This window comes from Carassius gibelio, chromosome A15, assembly GCF_023724105.1.
Source record: "Carassius gibelio isolate Cgi1373 ecotype wild population from Czech Republic chromosome A15, carGib1.2-hapl.c, whole genome shotgun sequence".
Classification (NCBI taxonomy): Eukaryota; Metazoa; Chordata; class Actinopteri; order Cypriniformes; family Cyprinidae; genus Carassius; species Carassius gibelio.
In genome coordinates this window covers 15,235,986-15,259,088 of record NC_068385.1, presented here as the reverse complement: position 1 = coordinate 15,259,088, position 23,103 = coordinate 15,235,986, and the positions used below count along the sequence as shown (strand labels likewise).

Genomic DNA, 23,103 nt, shown 5'->3' with positions numbered 1-23,103 from the left:
TTTTGTCCCTTTTGGCGGTTGTGAAAGTGCTTGCAATAAACAGTAAATCTAGCTTAGTCTTCAATGAACACTTCTGCATGGACTGTAATTGGAGCAATTTAAGCAGGTATTTAGATGTTTCCCTCCTTTTCATCGTGCTCAGCTAAGTGCCAAATATCGTCTGCCTCCAGCACACACTTTCCCTGCTTCTCCTCAAAAGTCACACCTTGTCCTGTACCTCCTTCCATCTCTTAACTTTTGTGCAGACTTGCCTTTGGATCCTGTTAGGCAGATTCAGCGGCACCTTAAAGGTATGCAGAGGCATCTTGGCAGGACAGTGTGTCCTGAGTAGTCATGTGCAAAAATTTGTGCACAAAGGTAATATTCACTATAAAAAAAAAAAAAGAGAAACAATAAAAATTAATGCAGATGTCAGTGTCTTGGTTTCACTCACTCTTAGTAGTCTTTAATGTTTGAAAACACCCATTCACCTCTGAGGGTCATGACAGCAGTGTCTTCTGTCTTGTTTCTAGATTTCATGTGCTTTAAAGATTTGAACTGTGACCAAACTTGTTTAAATTATGACTTGCTAGCATTAAAACAATAATTATAACCAGTAGAAGTAGCAACACCAAGGTTGTGGATCAAATCTCAGGGAATGCATACATCTGAATGCAAATGAAAATAAAGAGCTTGCACACGTGTAAAATCAATAGTTTACCCAAAAATGCTAATTTACTCACCCTTGTGTTGTTCCAAACAGGTATTTCTTTCTTCTGTTAGGTAGTATGTTTGCATCTCTTTTTCATACAATGAAAGACAAGCTATATTTCAAATCTTCTGAAGCCACTATGAGGAGCAGACCAACAACTTGAATCACTGAAAATCTTTCAATCTGTTGATGATTTCAAATCTCAGCCAATTTGATTTGAATGTGCTCATATTAAAATTAGATGCTTCATGATCAGTTATGAGACACAGGAGAACAATATGTGATGGAGAGACTGTGCAGCCAATGTATTTTACTGGGTTTATATTTATTGCTTACTTTCAGTGTTTAAAGCTGTTTTATATTTCCTGTTTTAGTAGACTATATGCAGCCTTTACAAAACTGCACCTCATGGGAAGCATTCATTTTAGTGGGTTATCCATCATTATACATGAACTGATTTTTCTCTCTCTCTCTCTCTCTCTCTATCTCTTGTTCAAAGATTGAGACAAGAATTGATTTGATGTAAATGGAATGTTCCAATTGGTGAATTTGTATATAGTAAGTCATCCCTTAGTTATTATGTTAGTGGGCGGATAGTGTTGGGCTTAGATCCTGACTTATCATCTTTGCTGACTCTGTGTTGAATTAGTGAAGCATAGTGATTGTTGGCAACACAAAATAAACACAGTTTTGTTTGAGAAACACTGTTTATGAACAATGAAAACCACATGGAAGCAATTGAAAATTTCTCACATTCTCACACACATACACAGCCCCACCATCTCACACACTAAAAATTCTTGCAAATGCTCATTCGCTTTATTGTCATACTATAGGCTACGTTATGTACAGAAGTTCTAAAGAAGCAGATTTAATGGTGGAGCGTGTGCAGAGTAGACCCTTATTCAAACATCTCATTAGAAAGGTGTTAACTTGAGAGACAACTAAGCCTGCAGGTTAAGGACACAGGAAGATAAAATGATAACATCCACTGGGGATTTCTCCAACTTTCAGAATACTTCTGGCTTTCTAACTGACATTTTAATGAACTGTAAAGAAGTAAGAGCACTCTGTAAATGTTAGCATATAAACAAATGTAAACAGATTATGGGATCCTGCAGATATTATATATTTTTTTTTAAATTGCAGCTACACAATCCAGTTAAAACTGACATTAATATATGCTCTCTCATTCATTGATATTATCGATTTTACAGCATTGTCACTATTGGATGAGAATAAAACTTAAATATATTTGAGCTGAATAATGACACCACTGTCCTCTAAAGAGATGCTTTATAGCTGAATAGAATTTGTTTTGATGACTTTTGCAACACAGTTATTGAACTGAATTGTACAAACACTGATCTGACTTGAGTTGCTTCAGCTGTTTTTTTTTTTGTTATTATAACTTGCTTCATAATTGATGAACTTTACACCATTTTTGAACTGAACTGAATCAACACTGAATTGACTAGAGCTGAATAATTGCAATATTGTTTTGTTAGAGCTGCTTTGCAGCATATTTATTTTGTATAAATAAATACATTTGACTTGAATAGACTGAACTTAAAAATAAAAGTTCCAAAAGGGCTACAGCGATTGCATTGAAGAACCATTTTTTTTTAGCATTTATTTATTTAATTTTATATACTTATTGTTTTGTAAAGAACATTTTATAAATCTAAAGAATGTTTGCAATGGAAGTGATCCATGGAGTTTCTTAAAGGTTCTTCATGGAACCAGAGTGTATCCCTTTTACAGTAGTTTCTAGAATTTGTTATTTCTTCTAAATTACATTTTTAATAAGAGCTGCCAAAATGCTGTACTAAACGCTCAATATCTGTATCACCTTAGCAAATCCTACATATTAAGAAGCTGCACAAAAAGAGTGCTAATGCGAATATCTTAAATATCTTCTGAAAACAGTGAGGAGCTGCAGATGTAGGGTTCTTTTTGGCCCTCATCTTCTTCCAGCAGTTTCTCAAGGGCCAGAGTGCCCTCGGGGGCCGGGGGGGTCTCCACCTGCTGAGGCTCAGGTTCTGGGGAGAGAACTGGCAGGGTCAGAGGCACTGGGAAGAGCTGGGGGGCTGACAGGGCCGCTGGCATCGAGGGGCCCTGCACAACGGAGCCGGAGATAGTGGATAAAGGCTGAGCCCAAGGGATGTACGTGAAGGAGGAGTCCGGGGCCTCCACCTGAGGCAGGGCTGAGCTGGAAGTGCTCATGGTCTAATAGGGAACCAGATATGGGACTAGTTAACATCTTTAGACAATGAATAATAGCAGTGGCTAAGCATCAGTCTGTGGCTCACCGCAAGGTTGGTGAAGAGAGGTGTGTGTAACGTCAGCATAGGAGAAGGGCCCACCACAGTGTAACTGGGACAGATCGGCTGGACGTACATATCTGCGTGGGACGGGATGGCAGGGTCGTGGTGTTGGTCAGGAGGACTCCAGTGACTCAGAGGTTGAAGAGCAGATGTGCTGGTGGTCTGGGCAAACCATCCTGTGCAGAGCCCACTGATATCCACTAATGAATCATTAAGGGCGCTCTGGTTGACTTCTACGAAGCTAGAAGACGCTTTCAGAGAGGAAAAAAATAGCATGAAAAGGAGTTGCATTAATCAATTAAAAAAGAAAGTTCATATGTTACTTACCAGCATGTGTGTAAGGTGGCAGAGTGTTGTTGGGAACCATCAACTAGAAAAAGTACAAATAAAACATAATTACATTTTCGAAATATTCTTGACTCAAGGTACATTTAAGATATTAAAACTCTTTCCCCGCCATTGACGAGTTATCTCGTCTTTTAGAAGACCATGTTTCCCCGCCAAAGACGAGTTTTTACGGCTTTTCGTGTTTTTACTGTTATACACTCGGGGGCATTATTACACATCTTCTGAATGAGTACAAAACCTCCCGAACGAAACCACACATGGACAGGACGGAGAAATGAGTGATCTCTTATGTAAACAGATGCATATTAAAAATAATACAATCTTTGGCAAATGACAAAAAACTGCAAAATGTTAATAAGAGTAAAATGTTGATCCAGGAGGTGGTATATGTCTGTGCAAGCTTTGGAGGCGTTGATGGAAGCAATTTACTGGATTTATGCTTTGATAATCGTACTGAATATTATCCAGATGTAGTTAATTATCATTTTTGTCTAGAAAAGATTGGCTTGGTTCCACAAAGCTAAAAATGTAAGTGTTTCTTTTACGGTGAACACATTTGAATAGAAGAAACTCAGGAGTTTACAAGAATACATCGAAACAGCAACAAACAAGTAAGAGACAAAAACCGAAGATAGACAACTTAAAATAGACAAATAAAGGTTACATTGTAGCTATATATTTTAGTTAACTAGACTGTTGGATTTTATAATATTACTGCAGTGCTTGTCTCTTTGCTAGGCCAATTTCTACATTGTAATGGAGTGTTTTACTCAATGGATGCTTTAAACTAATATACAAGTATGTTAATGAAATAATTACAGAATAAATCTATATTTTATGTCCATGTGTGTAGTTATTTTAACAGCATCTGGCAGGATAATGCACAACTAGTTGTCTTAACCACAGTTTATTTAACAATAACAATGACAAGCTTGCTATACATTACTTTTTACACAACAGATCAAAACAATTAAGTTGTAGCACAATGTAATACCTTTGTAAAATTATGAACATGTCAGGACAAGTCGTTCCACTTAGATTCCACTTAAACAGATGATAGGGACTTTTATTTAAGACCTAGTTGTTTGGATCAAGTGGTTTGCAGTGTTTGGCCCCCAAGCCAACAAATGGCAGTTCTGTTTAAAAACACACATCTCCAAACCGAGAGAGGTGTTGATTGAAATGGCAGAGAGCACATCAAGGGGCTGGCTTACAGATAACCTAGTTAGCACTAAAGTAACAGAGAGCAGGTCTAATTCTAATGTGTGGTTTCACTTATTGCCATAATATGTAATGCCACTTAGGACGCAATTACTAAGTGAAGTGTCATCAGCTTCTGTAGAATAGCTTAAAGGGCATTAATCAGGATGGCATTAGAAGAGCCATAGAGATGCTTCATAAGATCTCACGCTTTTCTACAGTTTGCTAAAGGCATTTAACAGAGTTTAACCCATTATGTGCTTTCAATGTGAGAAGGAGGCTGTTGAGTGTGTGTGTGTTTGTATGTATATGTTTTTATGTGTTGTCAAGAATAATTAGAAGGTTGGTAGGCAAGCCTCTTGGCAGATCCGTAACCGGATTTGCATAAGGCTCTTTGCCCAACCCCTCCGGCTGTGTGGGGGAATAGTTTAACTGTCACGGAAAAACACCTGGACTATATAAGACCAAAATCCCCTTGGAGTTTGGAGAGCCTGCCTTTCTGCACTCAGTAATTCCTTGTAAAATTCAAGCTGAGATAGATTTTGGAATATTGCACAATCACATAATCAATTTGAGGTAACAGTTAACAGGATTTCATTGTGGAATTTTAATTTGAACAGTGTTGCTAGACTTTTAAAGTGAGCTCATATCAACATGTCCATGCAGTATTTTGCAATACTTCGCCATCCTGGGCTCCATTATTCAGCCAGTTATTAGTAAGTGCCATGAACTGACCTGACTTGTGTTTGTCATTTTAACAACTACAATTAAAGGGATAGTTCACCCAGAATGAAGGTTGTGCCATCATTTACTCACCTTAATGTCAATCCAAACATGTACTTAATTTTTTTTTATTTTTCTGTGGAACATACAAGAAGATATTTTGAGAAAGTCTTACAGGTCTGAAACGACATGAGGGTGATTGAACAACGACAGCATTTTTTTTTTTTTTTGGGTGAACTGTTTCATAAGTGACACAGTCAGCAAACAATCAGCCATGTTTAAAACCCAAGGTCCTCACTTCTTTCATAACTAATCTTTTAACATTAATTTCTGTATATACTGGTACATTTAAAAAATGTCAAGATAAATAACATTACATTAAAGTTAAATTAAAAGAATATAAAAATATGCTTAATGAGGTAAATGGAAGTGATCAAAATCAACAAGAGATCAATGATATGCAAGTGCTATAACAAGTCTCAGTTAACTTAACGCAGTACACTTATCACGTTTTTTTTAATTATTATATAATAATGAAAATAGAAATAGAAAAACAATAGAGCAAACTATTGTTAGAGGCCTTTTATAAATATAACAAACACTGTCTAACAGATTCAACAACATAATTTGCAGCACTTTTTTACTTTTCAATGTAACTGTTATTCAGGGTTCCACTTCAGGAACTCGAGCTGCGTCAAACAACACTTTGGGGAACGCATTTAGCGTGAGCTAAATATCGTGTGTAATCAGTCCAATGGAAGAGCATGAAGTCACAGGCGGGGTGACATAAGCAACCAGGAAGCTATAAAAGCATGTGCCGCGCAGCTGCCGTCAGCTTCGTGTCTTTTAGGAAGCGCTCTGTGTGTGAATGTCACTTGTTTGTCTTGTGAGTTTTATTTACTTTTGTCTGTCCAGTTAGAGCTCCAAGTCACTGAAGTTCAAAATGCTCACGATCAAGCATGTTGAAGCTCAGATCAGGTCCGAGGACTGGTTTGTCACAATAGATCTCAAAGATGCATATTTCCACATATCCATCCTTCCACAACACTGAAAGTTTCTGAGGTTTGCTTTCGGGGGCGAAACTTACCAATATCAAGTACTTCCCTTCAGCCTTGCACTCTCACCCTGCATGTTCACAAAATCTGTAGACATGGCTCTAGTTCCCCTGCTCATGCAGGGCATCCGCATTCTCAACTATATAGATGATTGGTTGATTTTAGCTCAGTCAGAGCAGGTTGCGGCTTGGCATCAAGATGTTGTTCTCGCACATGTGGGGGAGCTTGGTTTGAGACTAAACGCCAAGAAGAGTGTACTTTCTCCAGTTCAGAGAACCACCTATCTAGGCGTAGTATGGGATTCGACCGCGATGCAGGCACGATTGTCTCCTGCTCATATCGAGTCGATCCTCATCTCAGTCGAGAGAGTCATAGAAGGCCAGTCACTTACTGTCAAACAATTTCAGAGATTGTTGGGTCAGATGGCAGCTGCTTCCAACGTGATACCTCTTGGCCTGCTGTACATGAGATCCCTACAGTGGTGGCTCAAGACCAAGGGATTTTCCCCGAGGGGCAATCTACTTCGCATTATCAAGATCATACAGCACTGCCTCCGTGCCTTAGACATGTGGAAGAAACCTTGGTTCTTGAATCAGGGCCCGGTGCTGGGAGCTCCTTGTCGCCGTGTAACACTAGCGACGGATGCATCCCTCATGCCCGTGGTCTGTGGAGCGATCGCCATCTAACATGGCATATCAATTGTCTAGAAATGCTAGCAGTTTATTGTGCAATGAAGCACCTCCTCCCAGACCTAAGGGGCCACCATGTGTTGGTGCGCACCGACAACACATCGGTGGTCTCTTACATCAACCACCAGGGAGGTCTGCGTTCGCGCCCCTTGTACAAGCTGGCGCACCAGATCCTTGTGTGGTCCCAGAGCAAACTCCTCTCATTAAGAGCAGTATATATTCCTGGGAAACTAAATATGGGAGCAGACATACTGTCGAGGCAGGGGCCGAGGCCCGGGGAATGGAGGCTTCATCCAGAGGTGGTGAAGCAGATATGGAGAGTATTTGGCAGGGCTCAAGTAGACCTATTTGCGACTCAAGAGACATCACAATGTCCCCTTTGGTTCTCTCTAGTTCATCCAGCTCCTCTGGGACTGGACGCTATGGTACAGACCTGGCAGAGGCTTCGTCTGTACGCCTTTCCCCCTATTGCTGTGCTCCTGGGAGTTCTAGCGAGAGTAGGCCGGGATGGGGTCCGTCTATTATTGGTAGCCCCGTTCTGGCCGGCCCGAGTATGGTCCGCAGACCTGGTCTCGCTCCTCGACGGCTCTCCATGGCAGATACCGATCAGGACAGACCTACTCTCACAGGCACAGGGCACGATAATTCACCCTCGCACGGAGTTGTGGAAGCTGTGGGTTTGGCCCCTGAAGGGGCACAACTATTAGCAGCTGGTCTCTAAACCGAGGTTGTTGAGACCCTCCTCCAATCCAGAGCTCCCTCAATGAGAAAACTGTACACCCTGTGGTGGAAGCTCTTCACATCATGGTGCAGAGACCGCCAGCTAGACCCAGCAAACTGCCCAGTTGGTACAGTTCTGGAGTTTCTACAGGCCAGGCTCTCTGCAGGATTGACCCACTCCACGCCATTACGGCCTACCACGCCCTTCTCGATGGCCAGTCTTTGGGAAGACACCCCCTAGTTACATGTTTCCTCCGTGGTGCGCTGAGGCTGAGACCTCCAGTACGGTCCCGTATTCCCCCGTGGGACTTGGTTGTGGTGTTAGAGGCAATGTGCAAACCCCCGTTTGAACCCATTCAAGATATTTCAGACAGACATCTTACGCTTAAAACTGCCTTTCTGTTGGCTGTCACCTCTCTGCGGAGAGTAGGAGATCTTCAGGCCCTCTCTGTGGCCCCTACTTATCTTGAGTTTGCACCTTGCATGACCAAAGCGTTCATATACCCTCGAGCGGGATATATTCCTAAGGTTCCCTCCGTTACACCATCACCTGTAGTGCTGCAGGCCTTCTGTCCTCCTCCCTTTCGGGAGCCTGACCAAGAGAAGCTAAATTGTATGTGTCCAGTTCAAGCGCTGGATGCATACGTCCACAGAGCTGCCCTGTGGAGAAAAACTGACCAATTGCTTGTATGCTACGGTCCCCCCAAGAGGGGTTCTCCTGCTTCTAAGCAGACTATTAGTCGTTGGATAGTCGAGGCTATCAACGCCACCTATGAGTCCTCTGGTCGCCCCCCGCTGTCGGGAGCCAAGGCTCACTCTACTCATGATGATGACATAGGGGGTGAGTAAATGACCAGGTTAATTTAATTTGAAAGTGAACTAATCCTTTAATGTCACGGTGTGTCTGTGAAACATTGTAGTAGTTTTGTGAGCGTGTGAAGATCATGGCAGTGTCTAATTTCGGAAACACGCAAATGCACAATGACTAATGTAAATCAAGCAAGGACCTGTTTCTATGTATGTTTATTTTAAAAATATTTCTAGGACCTTGACATTTTTTTTTTTCAGATTCAAAAACTTTGAAGGATTTTAAGGACCAATTGGAACCCTTCTTATATAAGCATCATCACATGCACCTCACTTCATTTTTTTAAGCCTAGTGTCAGTCGCTTGTTTTTGCCTGTAAAACACTTTGAACTGCATTGATCTGGTGGGAAAAGGACTATATAAATAAAATATGACTGACTGATTCAGCATAAACACACACTGTTTTCGCTCGTCTCGTTTTGTTAAGTGTTAACATTTTTTTCACTGCATGGTGAAATGCAGTTAGCCAATTAATAGTATTTCATTGTGAAATTGTAGCCTTCTCTTTCATTAAAATGACATTTAAACAGTGTTACTAGACTTTTAAAGTGAGCTCATCTCAACTTGTCCTTGCAATATTTTGCAATATTTCGCAAATCTTATAACCAGTTTGAGAGTTTTTATTTCTCCTGAGCTCCATTATTTGTCATATTTACATTTGCAATAAAGGGATTTATTCACCCAGAAAAGAAAATTCTGTCATCATTTACCCGCCCTCATTCCATTCCAAACCTTTGCCACTTTATTTCTTCTGTAGAATGCAAAAAAATATATTTTGAGAAATGTCTCAGTGTGTTTTTTTTTTTTTTTTTTTTTCATACAATGAAAGAACCAAGACTCTTTGATCATTAATCATTCTTCAGAATGTATTCTTTTGTGTTCCACAGATGAAAGAAACTCCTACATGTTTGGAGCAACATTTTTTTGGTGCCTTAAGTGATACCAACCAAACAATTAACCTTCTTTAATGCCCGAGGTCCTCTTTTATTTCATAAGTAATCTTTTTCAGCCTCATATTTGGATATCACCATTATGCATTGAATGGATTAGATGAAGAAGAAAACAAGAAAAAAAAACAAGTTAGGACTCGAATGAATAACAAATGAGATAATGTTAAGGGAGAGTTTTTATAATCAGAAGCATGTGTCTTATTGAGTAAGTGAGTTCACACACGTGTGCTCTAGTTCCTACTGCAGTGGGGGGTGTCGTTCTGGCAGCATTGCCTCTTTTTCTCCGCAGCAGCTCCTTCACTGGGTCTTTGACTCTCACTCCCTGATATGGCTTGGATGCAGAAGACTCTGACAGTGCTGTTAAAAAAAAAAAAAGAAAATTAAAAACAAAAACAGAAACCTGGCAGATATGAGTACACCTCATGACAAGTGTATAAAAAATGTATTCTAATGCACTTTAAAGATCCTTTGAACCGTACTGATTTTTTTGCTGGTGCCAAGTTAAACAAGGTGTGCCTGAAAGTGTTGAAAGTTTCAGTCACTCAACAGAGACTTCTTTTATCCGGACCTTTTGTCATTTTTTGTATTATGTAATCTGAAGTACAAAGCTACTGCAAGAAAATAATCACTCAAACTCTTACTTTCTTGAACAATTTCAGCCATTAATGAATAGTGTTGACCTAGTGAGCCTGAGTGACACTGAAATCAGCTTATTTGCAGATATAATTATACAAATCCCACTTCCTAAGTGATTCAAACAAAGCAGATGGTCGGATATAACTACGTTTAATGATAATTTTTCATTAAATATCACTTGCTCGTGTCCTCATATGCTGCACCATATATGTTGGTGTTACATGGTTGTAGTAGATTCTGAGCAAATTCTTCTGCTTGTCTTATTTTAGAAACTTCATTTAGAAATGTCATGATGAGTACTACTGTTTTCTGTTCAGCTATATAATTCAGAGTCAGAAATATAACATCCAAGATCTGTTTCAAACAGAAAACAGTTGTTTTGTAAAAAAAAAAAAAAATGTTATCCGTGAACTATGGTTTATACATAATATTTTTGTGGGAACTGTGACACATTTTTTTCCAGGTTTACTTTCAAAAGATAAAACATTTATTTTAAACTTTATAAATGTCTTTCCTATCACCTCTGATCAATATAATGTGCCGTTGTGAATAGAATTAATATTTATAAAAAAAAAAAAAAAATCTTAACCTGAATTTGAAAGGTAGTGTACGTATAAAAAAAGCAAAAAATAGACACAATATGCAAATAAAGTATTATCAGATGTGATGCATTACACAAAGGTATGTGGGAAAGTTATTTTTCATCACAAATCAAAATATGGTGTCAAATTTAATTTTATATTACTTCTTTCTTAAGGTTTCTAGTTACACTATTCAATAAAGTTCAACTTGTTTGTAATAATTTAATAGCTAACATGAACAGTTTTTTCTTTTATGAATTTGGTTAACATTCATGTCTATATTTAGTAATACATTTACAAGTTAAAATGTTCAATTACATTAATGTAAAATTAATAGCATTAATCTATTATGAACAATAGTTTATAAAATAACATTAATAATCGGTAAAAAAGCATTTTTATGTTATGACTCCTAATGCACTAAAATAAGTTACTGAGTTTAACTTTATTGTAAACTGTTACCATTTATTTTCACAGCACACAAAGTAACTAATTCAGTTAGCCTGCAGAATCTTCACATTCTTCTCCATTAAAATGACATTCAAACAGAGTTGATTTCATTTCAGCATGTCCATGAAGATAAATAAAAACAGTACAGTATATCTCAATGATATATTTGTATAGTTGTGTGTTTTTATTTTATTTTATTTTATTTATTTGAAATGAATCTCCAGCGGTTTTATTTCTGCACCCCCAGTAAATTTGGTCCGTTTTTAAGTGAATCACTCAAGTCATGATTTGTGATTTATTATTCAGTCATTTTGTGAGTCACACAAACTTCAACAAGGTCCTTTAATGTGAAAATCTGATATCGCTTGAGGTGTTTGCTAAATATTGTTTGCTTAAAAGTCTCACACTCTCCACACCCAATTCTCTCACAACTGTTACTTCTTAAGGCTAAAGTTTCAATGTTTTATCACCAAATAATGAATCAGTAGTGTACCTGTTCTGTGCCATTCCTCATAGATCCACCACACACACTGGTCTCTGTTAGAACAGGCTGGCAACTAACCACCTGTAACTCTCCATAACCTTAACAAAACAACCGTCAGGTTTTTTTTTTCTATAATCAATGTCTACTGCATTGTCATTGTGCAAACAATCAAAATTCCTTTCAGTAAGGCACTGTTCTCTCATAGAGTGGATATTGTTTAGGATTTGTCATTTATGCATTTTTTTATTTTTCAACATTCACAGATGAACACTGACTGTAAACGGGGAAATATATAACAAGGAGGGCAAAGAGGCATCTACAGTTGTGCAATACAAGTACAGCATGAATTAAAAAGCTGAAAAAAAGAGGAAGCTATGCAGCTGTGAAGTCTTTTCTTTCAGAAGGAGGGTAATTGAAGGGTTTTGCATATCAAGATTAAGCCACTCCACAGGATGCTTGGTCTCTGAAATGGTACTATGCACGTTTCCAAAGAGGTCTATCAGAAGTAATAACCATAAGTCTATCTGGACTTATTGGCAATGCATGTGATGACCTCAAACATCACCGCTGACTTCTATCCACATTCACTTCATAAGATATGTAGGATGTGGAAGGAACAGCCATTTCAGATTTTTTTAAATTGGACTGCCGTTAATAGATAAGATTCCACAGTTGTGCATGTGAAATGATAAAATAACCATATTTATTTAGTTAGTTAGTCCACCTAAGTATCATTGAGATTCTATAATATTTAAGCTTTCGATTTAAATTTTACTTAAATTTTAAAGTTTTAGTGAATACAGCAATTGTTTTGTACATTCCTAATAAATATTTCTTTTTCAGTTAAGTTGATTTCAGGTATTGTATTTTTTTAAATGTGTTTTAGTTTTATTCTAGTTAACAATAAAAACCCTGATTCAAACCCAATCTTTTTTTTTTTTCTTTCTTTTTAAACTTTAACCTTCGGTGTCAGCTCAAAATAGAGAAGCATTTTCTGAATGTGACTGGTATACATATAATTAACTTGTTTTTCTTCCATTTGAAAAATACAATAATAAAAAAGCAGCAGCATATGTATCTTTACATCAGTCAGAGAATTTGACCATAATTCATTTAATTTAATCCCATTTAAATGTATGTCTAGAAAGTACTGGAACTTTTTTCATGAACGATGAAGAAGAAAAAAAAAAAAAAACTTTCGAAGAGCGTCATCAAGTCTGGAATGTTCTAAAATATTATATGCTTAGATAATATTGCAGTATCACATTGATACTTCAAGATATATATATATAATATATTTGATAAGATGACCCCAAAAGGAACATTTAGAGTTTCTGTCAAGTAGCCAAAGACTAGGCCTCTGTATTAATGTATCTGTCACCCATCTGCACCTGTACAAGAAAATAGCTAAACGAAATTGATATTGTCAAATCATAAAACACGGCAAATATCAGCCTGAATTCTACTGGTTATGAAAAGGCAAACACTATGTTATGAATTAATCACGCCACTTATCTGAACAGATAACAACAGAAACGATCAATTGGTTTCTGTCTGTATAATGTAATAGGAGTGTGGTAGGTTTCGCATTTTTGTTCTCCATCTTAAAAAATATTTTTTTGATGCATCAGATTTTTGCAGTGCATTTCGTAAATAAATATCTTAAAATTTGCATACTCAAAATAATGTGTGAAATGTGCAAATCTAAATATTGTATTGATATTCGGAAATTGTACTTACATTTTCCCATGTGCACAGTCTTATACTCTAAACTCAATTCTTATAGAATCTAGTCAAAAACCTTTTCTATTTACTTCCTGAGATCTTCTCATAATTGTAGAGTGGGTGCTTGAGTGGGCTGCCTTATAAAAGCAACAGCATTGCAGTTTCAAGTGATGTCACTACAAAGGGAAGCTGAAGTTCACATTCATTAAGTACCACCAGTTTACCACAATGTTAAAGTTTCAGTTTAACATATCTTATGAAAGTTACAAAGTATATATCCATAACTGCTCCATCCAACGACAATCAGATAATTTTCATACCTCAGTGGCACACATGCACAATCAATTTCTTTTGATGAGCAGGAGCAAAATTACTGAATAACAATAATTTTACAACTAAAACCCACCAATAAATTTCAAACTGAAATTCAAATGAAAATCTGAATGAAATGTTTAATTTAATTTAAAATTTAAAATTTAAAATTTAAAATTTAAAATTTAAAATTTAAAATTTAAAATTTAACATTTAAAATTTAACATTTTTATTTTATTTTATTTTAATGCATGGCTGTGGAACAAATAAGTTAATGATTTAAAAAAAAAAAAAAATGTATAATTTTACAACTAAAACACACCTATATATATATATATATATATATATATATATATATATATATATATATATAATATATATATATATATATATATATATATATATATATATATATATATATATATATATATATATATATATATAATTTTTCTTGGAGACCACCAAACTGAATTCTATTTTATTTTATTAAATAGCTTATTTACTTTTATTTTTTATTTTTTTTATATAACTTGGTGTCTGTAGGCACCCATACATGACGTGCTCGGTTGATAAATACATGTTATGTGATTAAAAAGCAGAGGCAGTTTAACTACATTCCAAAATATGATTTATATTTACTTTACTGCAATAAATAAATGTAGTTTCTTCCTGGGTGCAGTTGTTAAAATTGGAGTTAATATTAGGCTGCTGAGAACTGATGTAACCCACGTGAAACTGCCACGCTAGTCAATTTATTAGTGTTTAAAGGAAACACCTGCACATACTTTGAGCTTCATTGACCACTTAAGCCACGAAGCTCATCATGTTCCTTTTCTCAGCTTAGTTCTTTCTATTATTACACAAACAATCACACATCTCAGCAACAAAAACAAGGAACAGCTTTTTATTTATAACAATAACAAAATACATCTGCTTGTAATCCTCTGTCATGTAATCACTTCAACTCTGCACATTTAAAAATACAGCTGACTCGCACAGGATTTCTGAAGACGTCTTCAAAGTTCTCGGCTCATCAGTATTCAACCTGGTAGCCAGTATTTGAAACAGCCTTGCTCAAAGGTGTATTAATGAGGGAAAAGTCAAAAGGCTAAAAATACTTACTTAAGCCATGTGTGCGAAGACAGATCTTCCTTCTAAATTGAGAAACAAAGCGTAAATGAGATTCCACACAGTGCCAACGGTTAATGCATGAAAGCATTCGCTAATGCAAACTACAGTGTGGGCTCAATGCAAAGAAGCAATTTTCATTAGACCTCAGTGAAGAGGAGTTATTAAAAAAGCACAGTTTCTTTCCACAAATACATGATACATTTTCTGAAGTTCTGTGGGAAAAGGTGTTTTTACCACCAGCACAAACTAGAGCCATTGAGGACTATCAGATGAGGAAATAAGGTCTTGACCTTTAGAAGTGTTGTCTAACCCCTCTTTCTAGACAATATGCAATGTAAAAATCACTTATCACTATACCAAGCTTGTTTTATTTTTGAAAGATGTGACTTAAAGAAAAGAGGAAGTGATTAAACAAGTACAGCGTTGCTTCGGGCAACTCGAACATCCTAATTTACAAGTTCAGTTACTTTAGGTTATATGTTTAGGTGTTGAGTGTGACAGTGAAGGATGAAAAGAGTCTTATCCTCTGTCATCTTTCACCTGGAGCATCGCTGGAGAGCAGCGTAAGGAGGGCAGAGGCGAGCCAGGTCACACACTCATCTGCAGAGACACCCCACTGCTCTGTGTGCTTTACTAAGAGGGCAAATACTGTACCACAAAACAGCCTCAGGGCTCCAGAGTCACGGCTCTCCATCGGTTCATATTAGTGATCTATAGGCTGAAAATGCTGTTTTGAAAAATAATGAGACAAGATAAGATTTAGTAATGAAGTAATTCATCTTTTATGGTGATGTTCAAATATTTATTATCAACAAAGCTTTTGGTATGATTGTCAATATTTACAAAATTGCTAATACATATATAATACAACACACATAGCATTAAAACAATACACAAATACAGACAATAGAGCTTCACAGTCCCGCCCACAGCTGGTGCCGGAAGCAAAAATTCAATGCAATTTCTGCATTGACATGCATTTATGGCTTATTTTCCCAAATCTTTACTTCCGGCACCAGCTGTGGGCGGGACTGTGATGCTCTATACAGAAAATAGAATATTTGCAGTAAATACAGTAAATTATATATATGTATATATTAATTATATGAATTATGTAAATACACACACACACGCAAATATTTTATACAACAACCACAATATTACAAAGAATATAACACTATTATTGCAATTAAAAATAATTGGTTTCTATTTCAAGTGATAAAACAAATAATAATTATTATGGGTTTAAATACAAATGTAAATACAAATGTAAAGTGATCTATGTGCTGAAAATGCAATTTGAAAAAATTATGAGATAAAGCAATGTTTTGGAAAAAAGTAATAATTTTTTTAACATGATGCTCAAACATAAGAATGTTTTAGGTCAGCTATGGTTTTGGCGGGATTGTCATCATTTTTCACAATTGCTTATATATTTAATAATTAATTATATCTATCTATCTATCTATCTATCTATCTATCTATCTATCTATCTATCTATCTATCTATCTCTCTCTCTCTCTCTCTCTCTCTCTCTCTCTCTATATATATATATATCATTGGAAAAGTTTTTACTGATCTGATGAATTTTAGATATCATAAAATAAAAGTATTTTATTAGAATAAAAGTATTAATTTAAAAAAGTATTAATTTCTTTCAAAGCTTTAAACTTTGTTTTACAAAGAAATATTTTTGTGCTTATATATATACATGGTTATTTATTTAATTGTTATTAAGTGCAGGAGTCTTTACATATTACCTAACAACAAATCAAGCTTTGCATAAATTATAATTTTAATTAACACATTACATTTTAATAGAACACAAACTTTGGTTAAATGAATCACTTGACCACTAAATTCATCTATTTTGAGGAAAATGTAAATGAATGAAATCTTAAGCGTGTGTGCCAGGCAAGGTCACAGCTTGTGTGTACATGCCACTCTCAGACAAGAGCCTGCTGAGCAAACAAACCTGCACGACTCTATCAACAATTCAACAGATACATGAAGAAACAGACACCAAACACAACTCCTGGTTCACGTGTGTCTCCTCCCACATACACGAGCAGAGGACCCGAAACTAATCCCCACAGATTGACAAATACATCTCGTGTGTACTGAACTCAACTGAACTCAAGTACAGACATGAACTGTTGTGAGGAAAAAAAGTAGAGCCATTGATTACCTTTCTCTTATGGCATATTGTTAGTATTGCAAAACAAAAGGGGCATGTAGTTGCACATGACCGAGCTGCAGTAAAAGCTACAACTAAACAGATATGTAACAAAAGCATTATGAAAAAACTTTTAAGGACTTAATACACAATACAACAATAGCAAAAGGCCTTTTATGAAAAGACATCATGTCAATAGATTCATCTGCAGTCACAAAGCCACACGGTAGATTCACTGGTGTCATGAGAGCTGGATGGGAGGGACGGGTTAAAGAAAGAGTGAATAAGTGAAAGGAACTGAACAGAAGAATGAAGACAGGAGCAGAGTGCAGGGCCCGAGGCGGCTAGACTAAATTCCTATTGTCTCAAATGAATCAGCTTGTTTGCATACACCAGCAATGACTCTACATGGAAATACCGATATTAGATTGTTCTGTTAAATGCAAAGATAATAAATACCAATACAATAAATACCGTATCGAAATTCTTATGAAAAGTTGGGTTTCCTGTGAACAGGATGTCACTGGATACATCAGTATTATTGTTGGACAGGCTTTTTTTTTGGTAAGCATAAATTGGTTGCAACATGCCAAGGAACAACACCTCAAGCTATCGTGAAATTTGCTCATTCTGTTAATGTTTAAAGGCTGATAAGACAAATTTCTTGATAAAAGATTACTATTATCTTACTTTAACTACTTAAAAAAAAGGGTTGGCATGTATTTTTGGCACATCAATTTCTGTTTAATGGTGCCATATTGGCATTTATCATTAATTTACATTTTTTCCCAGTCACTTTGGTACATTTCTCAGATCAGAATTGAAATTCTCAAAACTACCTGTTCAATTCTCCCATCATTGTGTCACTGACTTGTGCACATCAAAAAAGCTGTTTCTCATTTCTTTGAACAAGATGCAAATGCTATGGTGCATCCATGCAAATGATTATGTACAATTCTCTGTTGTTTCCTGCATTATCAGTTGCTTATGTCATGTTGATCAAAATGTAATATATTGGTTCTCTGTTGAATACTCTCACCCCCCACAACATTTAGGCACAAGCTCAAAGTCTTTACATGCAAAATGGTTGAACAAGTTATCATAATTTGTCAAGCATATTTCTATACTTTCTATATTTCCATTAGACTTTTTTCTAAATCTGTCCTGGTTTATTTTTGTGTGCTATTCAGTGCTGTCTTTTCATTTCTGTATCTCAATGACATGTTCTGTCAATAAAATACAGTACAAACAGTAACAGTGTAAATTTGAATCTTTTCCATTCTCTTGCAATTACACTCACACATACACTAAGACGTAACTTACAATTGACAATAATTGTCATCAAAACTTTATCCATAGTTTCCATCAGAACATCCCTCCAGAGTAAACTGTTAAATTGACAACATGACTAAACAATTTGACTGTTTTATTCGTACACAATGACGATGTGATGGCACTGACATGTTCATTGACACAGATATTTACTTTTGAGAGATAAGGATTTTGAGTAAGAGAGTGGCTTTTGCAGGTTACCCATGGTGTTTTGCTATTTGTACAAATTGTGATGAGAAATGCACTTACTGTTTTGCAAATTGTGAGTTTGATTCGAGAAATCAAAGCGACTGAGAAAAACTGTAATATTTCATTCCATTTTTCTTCCCTGCCTCACTCTTTCAAACTGGATAAACGTCTCAGAACTGGCAGACAGTTTGACATCACTGACCTCTTTGTCTTTACTGGACTTTCTGTAAGTAAATCATATTTTTTATCACTAATGGGACATTGTCGATCATTGGTAGACATTTATTTTATTTTATGTGTCTCTAAACTAGTGTAAATGATTGCTCTTTCTCTTTTAAAAATAAAGTTTCAGAACTTTCAGTGAACAGTCCTTAATAAAAGAACCATTTTCTTATAGTGAAGAATGTTAAATAATCTAAAGAACCTTTTGTTGAATGGAAAGGTTCCATGGATGTTGCAGGTTCTTCATGGAACCATTAACCAAAACATCTCCTCTGACATTCAGCATCTTTTATTCCCAGCAAATCAGTATCAAAAGTCTCAGTGAGCATCTTGTGCGTCTACTACAGTTCTCTCTCATCCTCATGGACTGCATCAGATTTGCCAGTTTTTGCAGTGAGATGCTACTTTACTCTTTCACCAAGGTGCTTGCAAGTTCTTGAACACATCTCGGGGGACAGATGGTCACACTTGGCTTGTGACTGCTACCTTCCTGTCTCCCTGTAGCATAGTCTTAGGCCTCTTACACTATAGACACTCTGCAGTTTGTTGCTCTGGCCACATCTGCAGTCCTCATGCCTTCCTGCAGCACGGTTATGGCATATTCACCCAAGTGAGAAGAAATTCTGCACATGTTAATTTATGGTGTTTTTCGGAGTCACTAGAAAGGTATCTTTAATGTCCCTAGTTACTGCCTACCATCTATAAAATATTAGTGTCTTAAAGACTAAGGCAATTAAACAAGCCTGAAAAACAGTTAAAAGTGCAAATTGCCATAATCAGTACATTGCCATCACAAGCATCAAAATTCCTTAAGTGAGTTGACACACAGCCAAGTATGGTAACCCATACTCAGAATTCGTGCTCTGCATTTAACCCATCCAAAGTGCACACACAGAGCAGTGAAAACACAACCCTAGGGTTAGGAATCAAACTCTCTAACCTTTAGGCCACGACTTCCCCACTAATACCATTGCTTATTAATCCAAAAGTCAGTAAAGGTTATTAAAGGTCTTGATCAGATTGTTATTTAAAACATAAAAAAATGGTGAAGCTACATACTGAGCAAACTACACACTTGTGTGACTGCATGACTTGTTAATAATCAATGGATGAATTAATAGAGCAGAACATGAGCTGGCAAAGCTGGATGTGCTCTATGTAAGACCAACAGCATTTGTTCTCTGTATTCTAATCAGACACAGAAACACACCTTACGTCACTATCTAGAGCAGGGGTGTCAAACTCAGTTCATGGAGGGCCGCAGCGTTAAGAGTTAAGCTCCAAGCCTGCTACAACACATACACCATGTAGTTTTAAAATGAGCCTGGAGGACGTTATTAGCTTAATCAGGTGTGCTTAATTCAAGTTGGAGCTAAAATCTGCTGGGCTGCGGCCCTCCAGGAACTGAGTTTGGCTCCCCAGATCTACAGCATCATCTCATCAGGGTGAAGTGAATGCACTGCAGGTATGAGCACCCCTGCTGGCCAGACCACAGTAACGAAACACTATTAGCATGTTTTATCTGTGGGAAGAATAATGATAGTAGATAAACCTTTCAAGATTCATTTAATTAAAAAATTTGCAATTATTTGTTTATTTATTGTTATATATTTTTTTTCTTTTGCCAAGAAAGCAAAATTCAAGCAATAATCATTTAATGCAACTTGACAATCTAAACAAAAAGCTCTTAAGTAATCACCCTTGCTGTAATTCACAGCACTTCAACTTAGTGCAGTATAGTTGTCAAAAAATTATAGCACTGGAGAGAAAAAGATTAGTTCACCCATAAAAAAAGAAAATTTTCTGGCAGTTTACTATGATGCAAATGAGTTTCTTTTTTCAGCAGAACAGATTTTGAGATAGTCTGAATTACACCACTTGCTCTGCAGTGAATGGGTGCCGTCAGAATGAGAGTTCAGACAGCTGATAAAAACACCACAATAATCCACAAGTAATCCACACGAATCCAGTCCATGAATCCATGAAGTGAAAGGTTGTGTAATATGTAAGAAACAAATCCATCATTAAAGGAGTCATCGGATGCTACATGCACTTACAAACACCCTATAATGATAAAAATCCACCCAGTGTTTTTTTTTTAATCTAATAAAATATTTACCCCTTTCTTAAATCAAGCCGATATCAGATCCCATCTACATAAATGTCTACGCTAGAATCATTCCTGATCCAGTTTCACCAACAAAAAAAGTGAATGTAAGGACTTTTAATGAATCTTTACATATCGCCTTTCCTAATAATGTTCAAATTAGCAAGTTTCACAATGAAAGCACATAAGTAAACCTCAGAAGAGAGGGGCGGAGTCAGCACAGCTCATTAACATTTAAAGAAGAATGCTACAAAATGGCTTGCTCTGAAAAGAGCTTTTTTTTGACAGGGGAAATAAAGGCTGTTGTTATACCATTGAGAAATTTTAACCAAACTATGTTGCAGACTTAAGACCCTAAGGAAACATATCAACTTGAGGAAAATGGCCATCTGATGACTCATTTAAGGCATTTTTTAAACTTGCTCATGTGCTGATATCTTTGGACCTGTTCTGGTGACAGAAGCACATGGCGATTAAATAAATACACAAATACACACATACATACATAAATAATACAATTTCATAATTCACAATGTATGTTATGTACGAATGTAAAGAAAGAAAATCTTTAGAGCATCTTTAATATAATAATCACTAATCAGCAATACCAAACAAGACCACAGAGTGACACCAAAAGACCACCGGCCTTAACCTGACTGTACATTCTACTATATGGATCCATTCAGAATAACTAAACCACTAATCACTGCATAATCTAAATCACCTTCAGTCAGCATCAATTATAAAACACTTGTGCTTTTAAGCCAAATTCATGCTGAAAAGAATAATTTACTGTCATCTGGACGTGAGTCAATATTCTCTCTGCCATTTCGCCTATAAAATCAGCCATGATTTATCTGCTTTAGCGCTATTTTGAACTTATAACTAATGCATTCCCTTACTGGATCCTTGAACCTATCTTTTCTACTTATCTTTTTAATGGGAGGTAACAAATTTGAGCAGATAGCACAAATCGTCAGAACATCCCGTACCAGCCCACTGGAGATATATTAATTTGTTCATGGTAAGGAGTCATCGATATTATAAACCTTTTATGAACCTTGCAATTTTTTTTATTGCCATCTTGAAATTCCTTACTTTTTTTCATCTTTCAGTTATCACAAACTTAAGTGAAGAGTAGCTATGTTTTTTTTTTTTTTTTTTTTTTTGATGTATCTATTTTCAAACTTCAACTAAACCAGTTATTTATATCAAAGATTTATTTGTTTTAAATCCTTGAATTCCGTGTAACACCGTGATTAAGCATTAACACAAACAATGGTATAAAACAGCTAATCATTTCAGGAATACATAAACTTTGCAGTTTCTGTTTTTAATGGCACAAACTGTGACATACTTCCTCTTTTGTGAACAAACAGCAAATGGTTTGTTGCCAGGGATTTTTTAAAGCTTATCTTAGTTAAACAGCACATTTCAATAAAAGGAGCAGTCCAGCTTTTCCAAGGAACTTCCAAGTTATTGTTCCAGAACTTACTTTAAATGTATTAAGCTGCTGGGGGTTTCATTTCTATCCCTTATCTTATAAAACCAACAAGATTGTAAAACCCTAGTAAAGCAACAGCATAAACACCAAGAAGATCTATATTCAAATTCATGTTCCAAATGAGATTCTCAGTCTCCCTCCTATCCTGCTTTTGGTTGCATTCTTGATTTTAAACACTTTCTCTTGTAATATTAGTTGAATGAGTTCATACATCTCTCAATGACAGTTGGTCTAATTAAGGTCAAATTATTGAAGTACTTTCTGCAGCCAGTGTGGGCTTGTGCTACTAACAATGTGTGCAATATTAAAAGATATGATTAATTGTAACACCAACATCATTGTTTGCAGACATAAATATGTAGTCAGGGATGTCACAAAGGTCATTGATACTCATGCATCTTAATCCACCATCTTTATCAGACACTTCTAAACTTCTAGGGAATATTTGACAGTAAAAATGATAAGAAAAAGACGATCTGTCCCGCATCATTATGGAAAGCCTATCAAGGTTTATATCTTGAAGTATTGGGAAAGCGCGATAGATGAGAGATTAGCTTTGCTGGTAAAATGATAGAAAGCAAATCACAAAACCATTTAATGCAACATTGATTTGTAGACACTGCTATGCATCAGCGTTGTTACTACCGTCATTAATAAAGTGCATAAATCAAATTATTCAGTCAA

The 23,103-nt window shown here is 36.2% G+C and overlaps 1 protein-coding gene across 2 annotated transcripts; it reads right to left on the bottom strand.

Moving 5' to 3' along the window:
- Nucleotides 1-1,765: 1,765 nt before the first annotated feature.
- LOC128029490 (POU domain class 2-associating factor 1) lies at nt 1,766-14,987 on the bottom strand. 2 transcript variants are annotated; one of them, XM_052617293.1, is made up of 5 exons: nt 14,881-14,987; nt 9,794-9,927; nt 3,346-3,388; nt 3,004-3,269; nt 1,766-2,920 (listed from the first exon to the last, which is right to left on the bottom strand). In XM_052617293.1, exons 1-5 carry the CDS (start codon nt 14,975-14,977, stop codon nt 2,600-2,602), a joined length of 861 nt encoding a protein of 286 aa, XP_052473253.1. In that variant the 5' UTR covers nt 14,978-14,987; the 3' UTR covers nt 1,766-2,599. The 2 variants fall into 2 exon arrangements, with proteins under 2 accessions (XP_052473253.1, XP_052473254.1); XM_052617294.1 differs by lacking the exon at nt 14,881-14,987 and adding an exon at nt 13,462-13,612.
- Nucleotides 14,988-23,103: the final 8,116 nt, after the last annotated feature.

Bases quoted from the DNA above. Each gene is read 5' to 3' on its own strand.
- LOC128029490 (XM_052617293.1), bottom strand. From the start codon at position 14,977: ATGCTTTCATGCATTAACCGTTGGCACTGTGTGGAATCTCATTTACGC. The intron at 3,389-9,793 runs GTGTGTGAACTC...TACTTTTTCTAG, and splicing joins CAGTAGGAACTAGAGCACAC to TTGATGGTTCCCAACAACAC. The intron at 3,270-3,345 runs GTAAGTAACATA...CCTCTCTGAAAG, and splicing joins GCCACCTTACACACATGCTG to CGTCTTCTAGCTTCGTAGAA.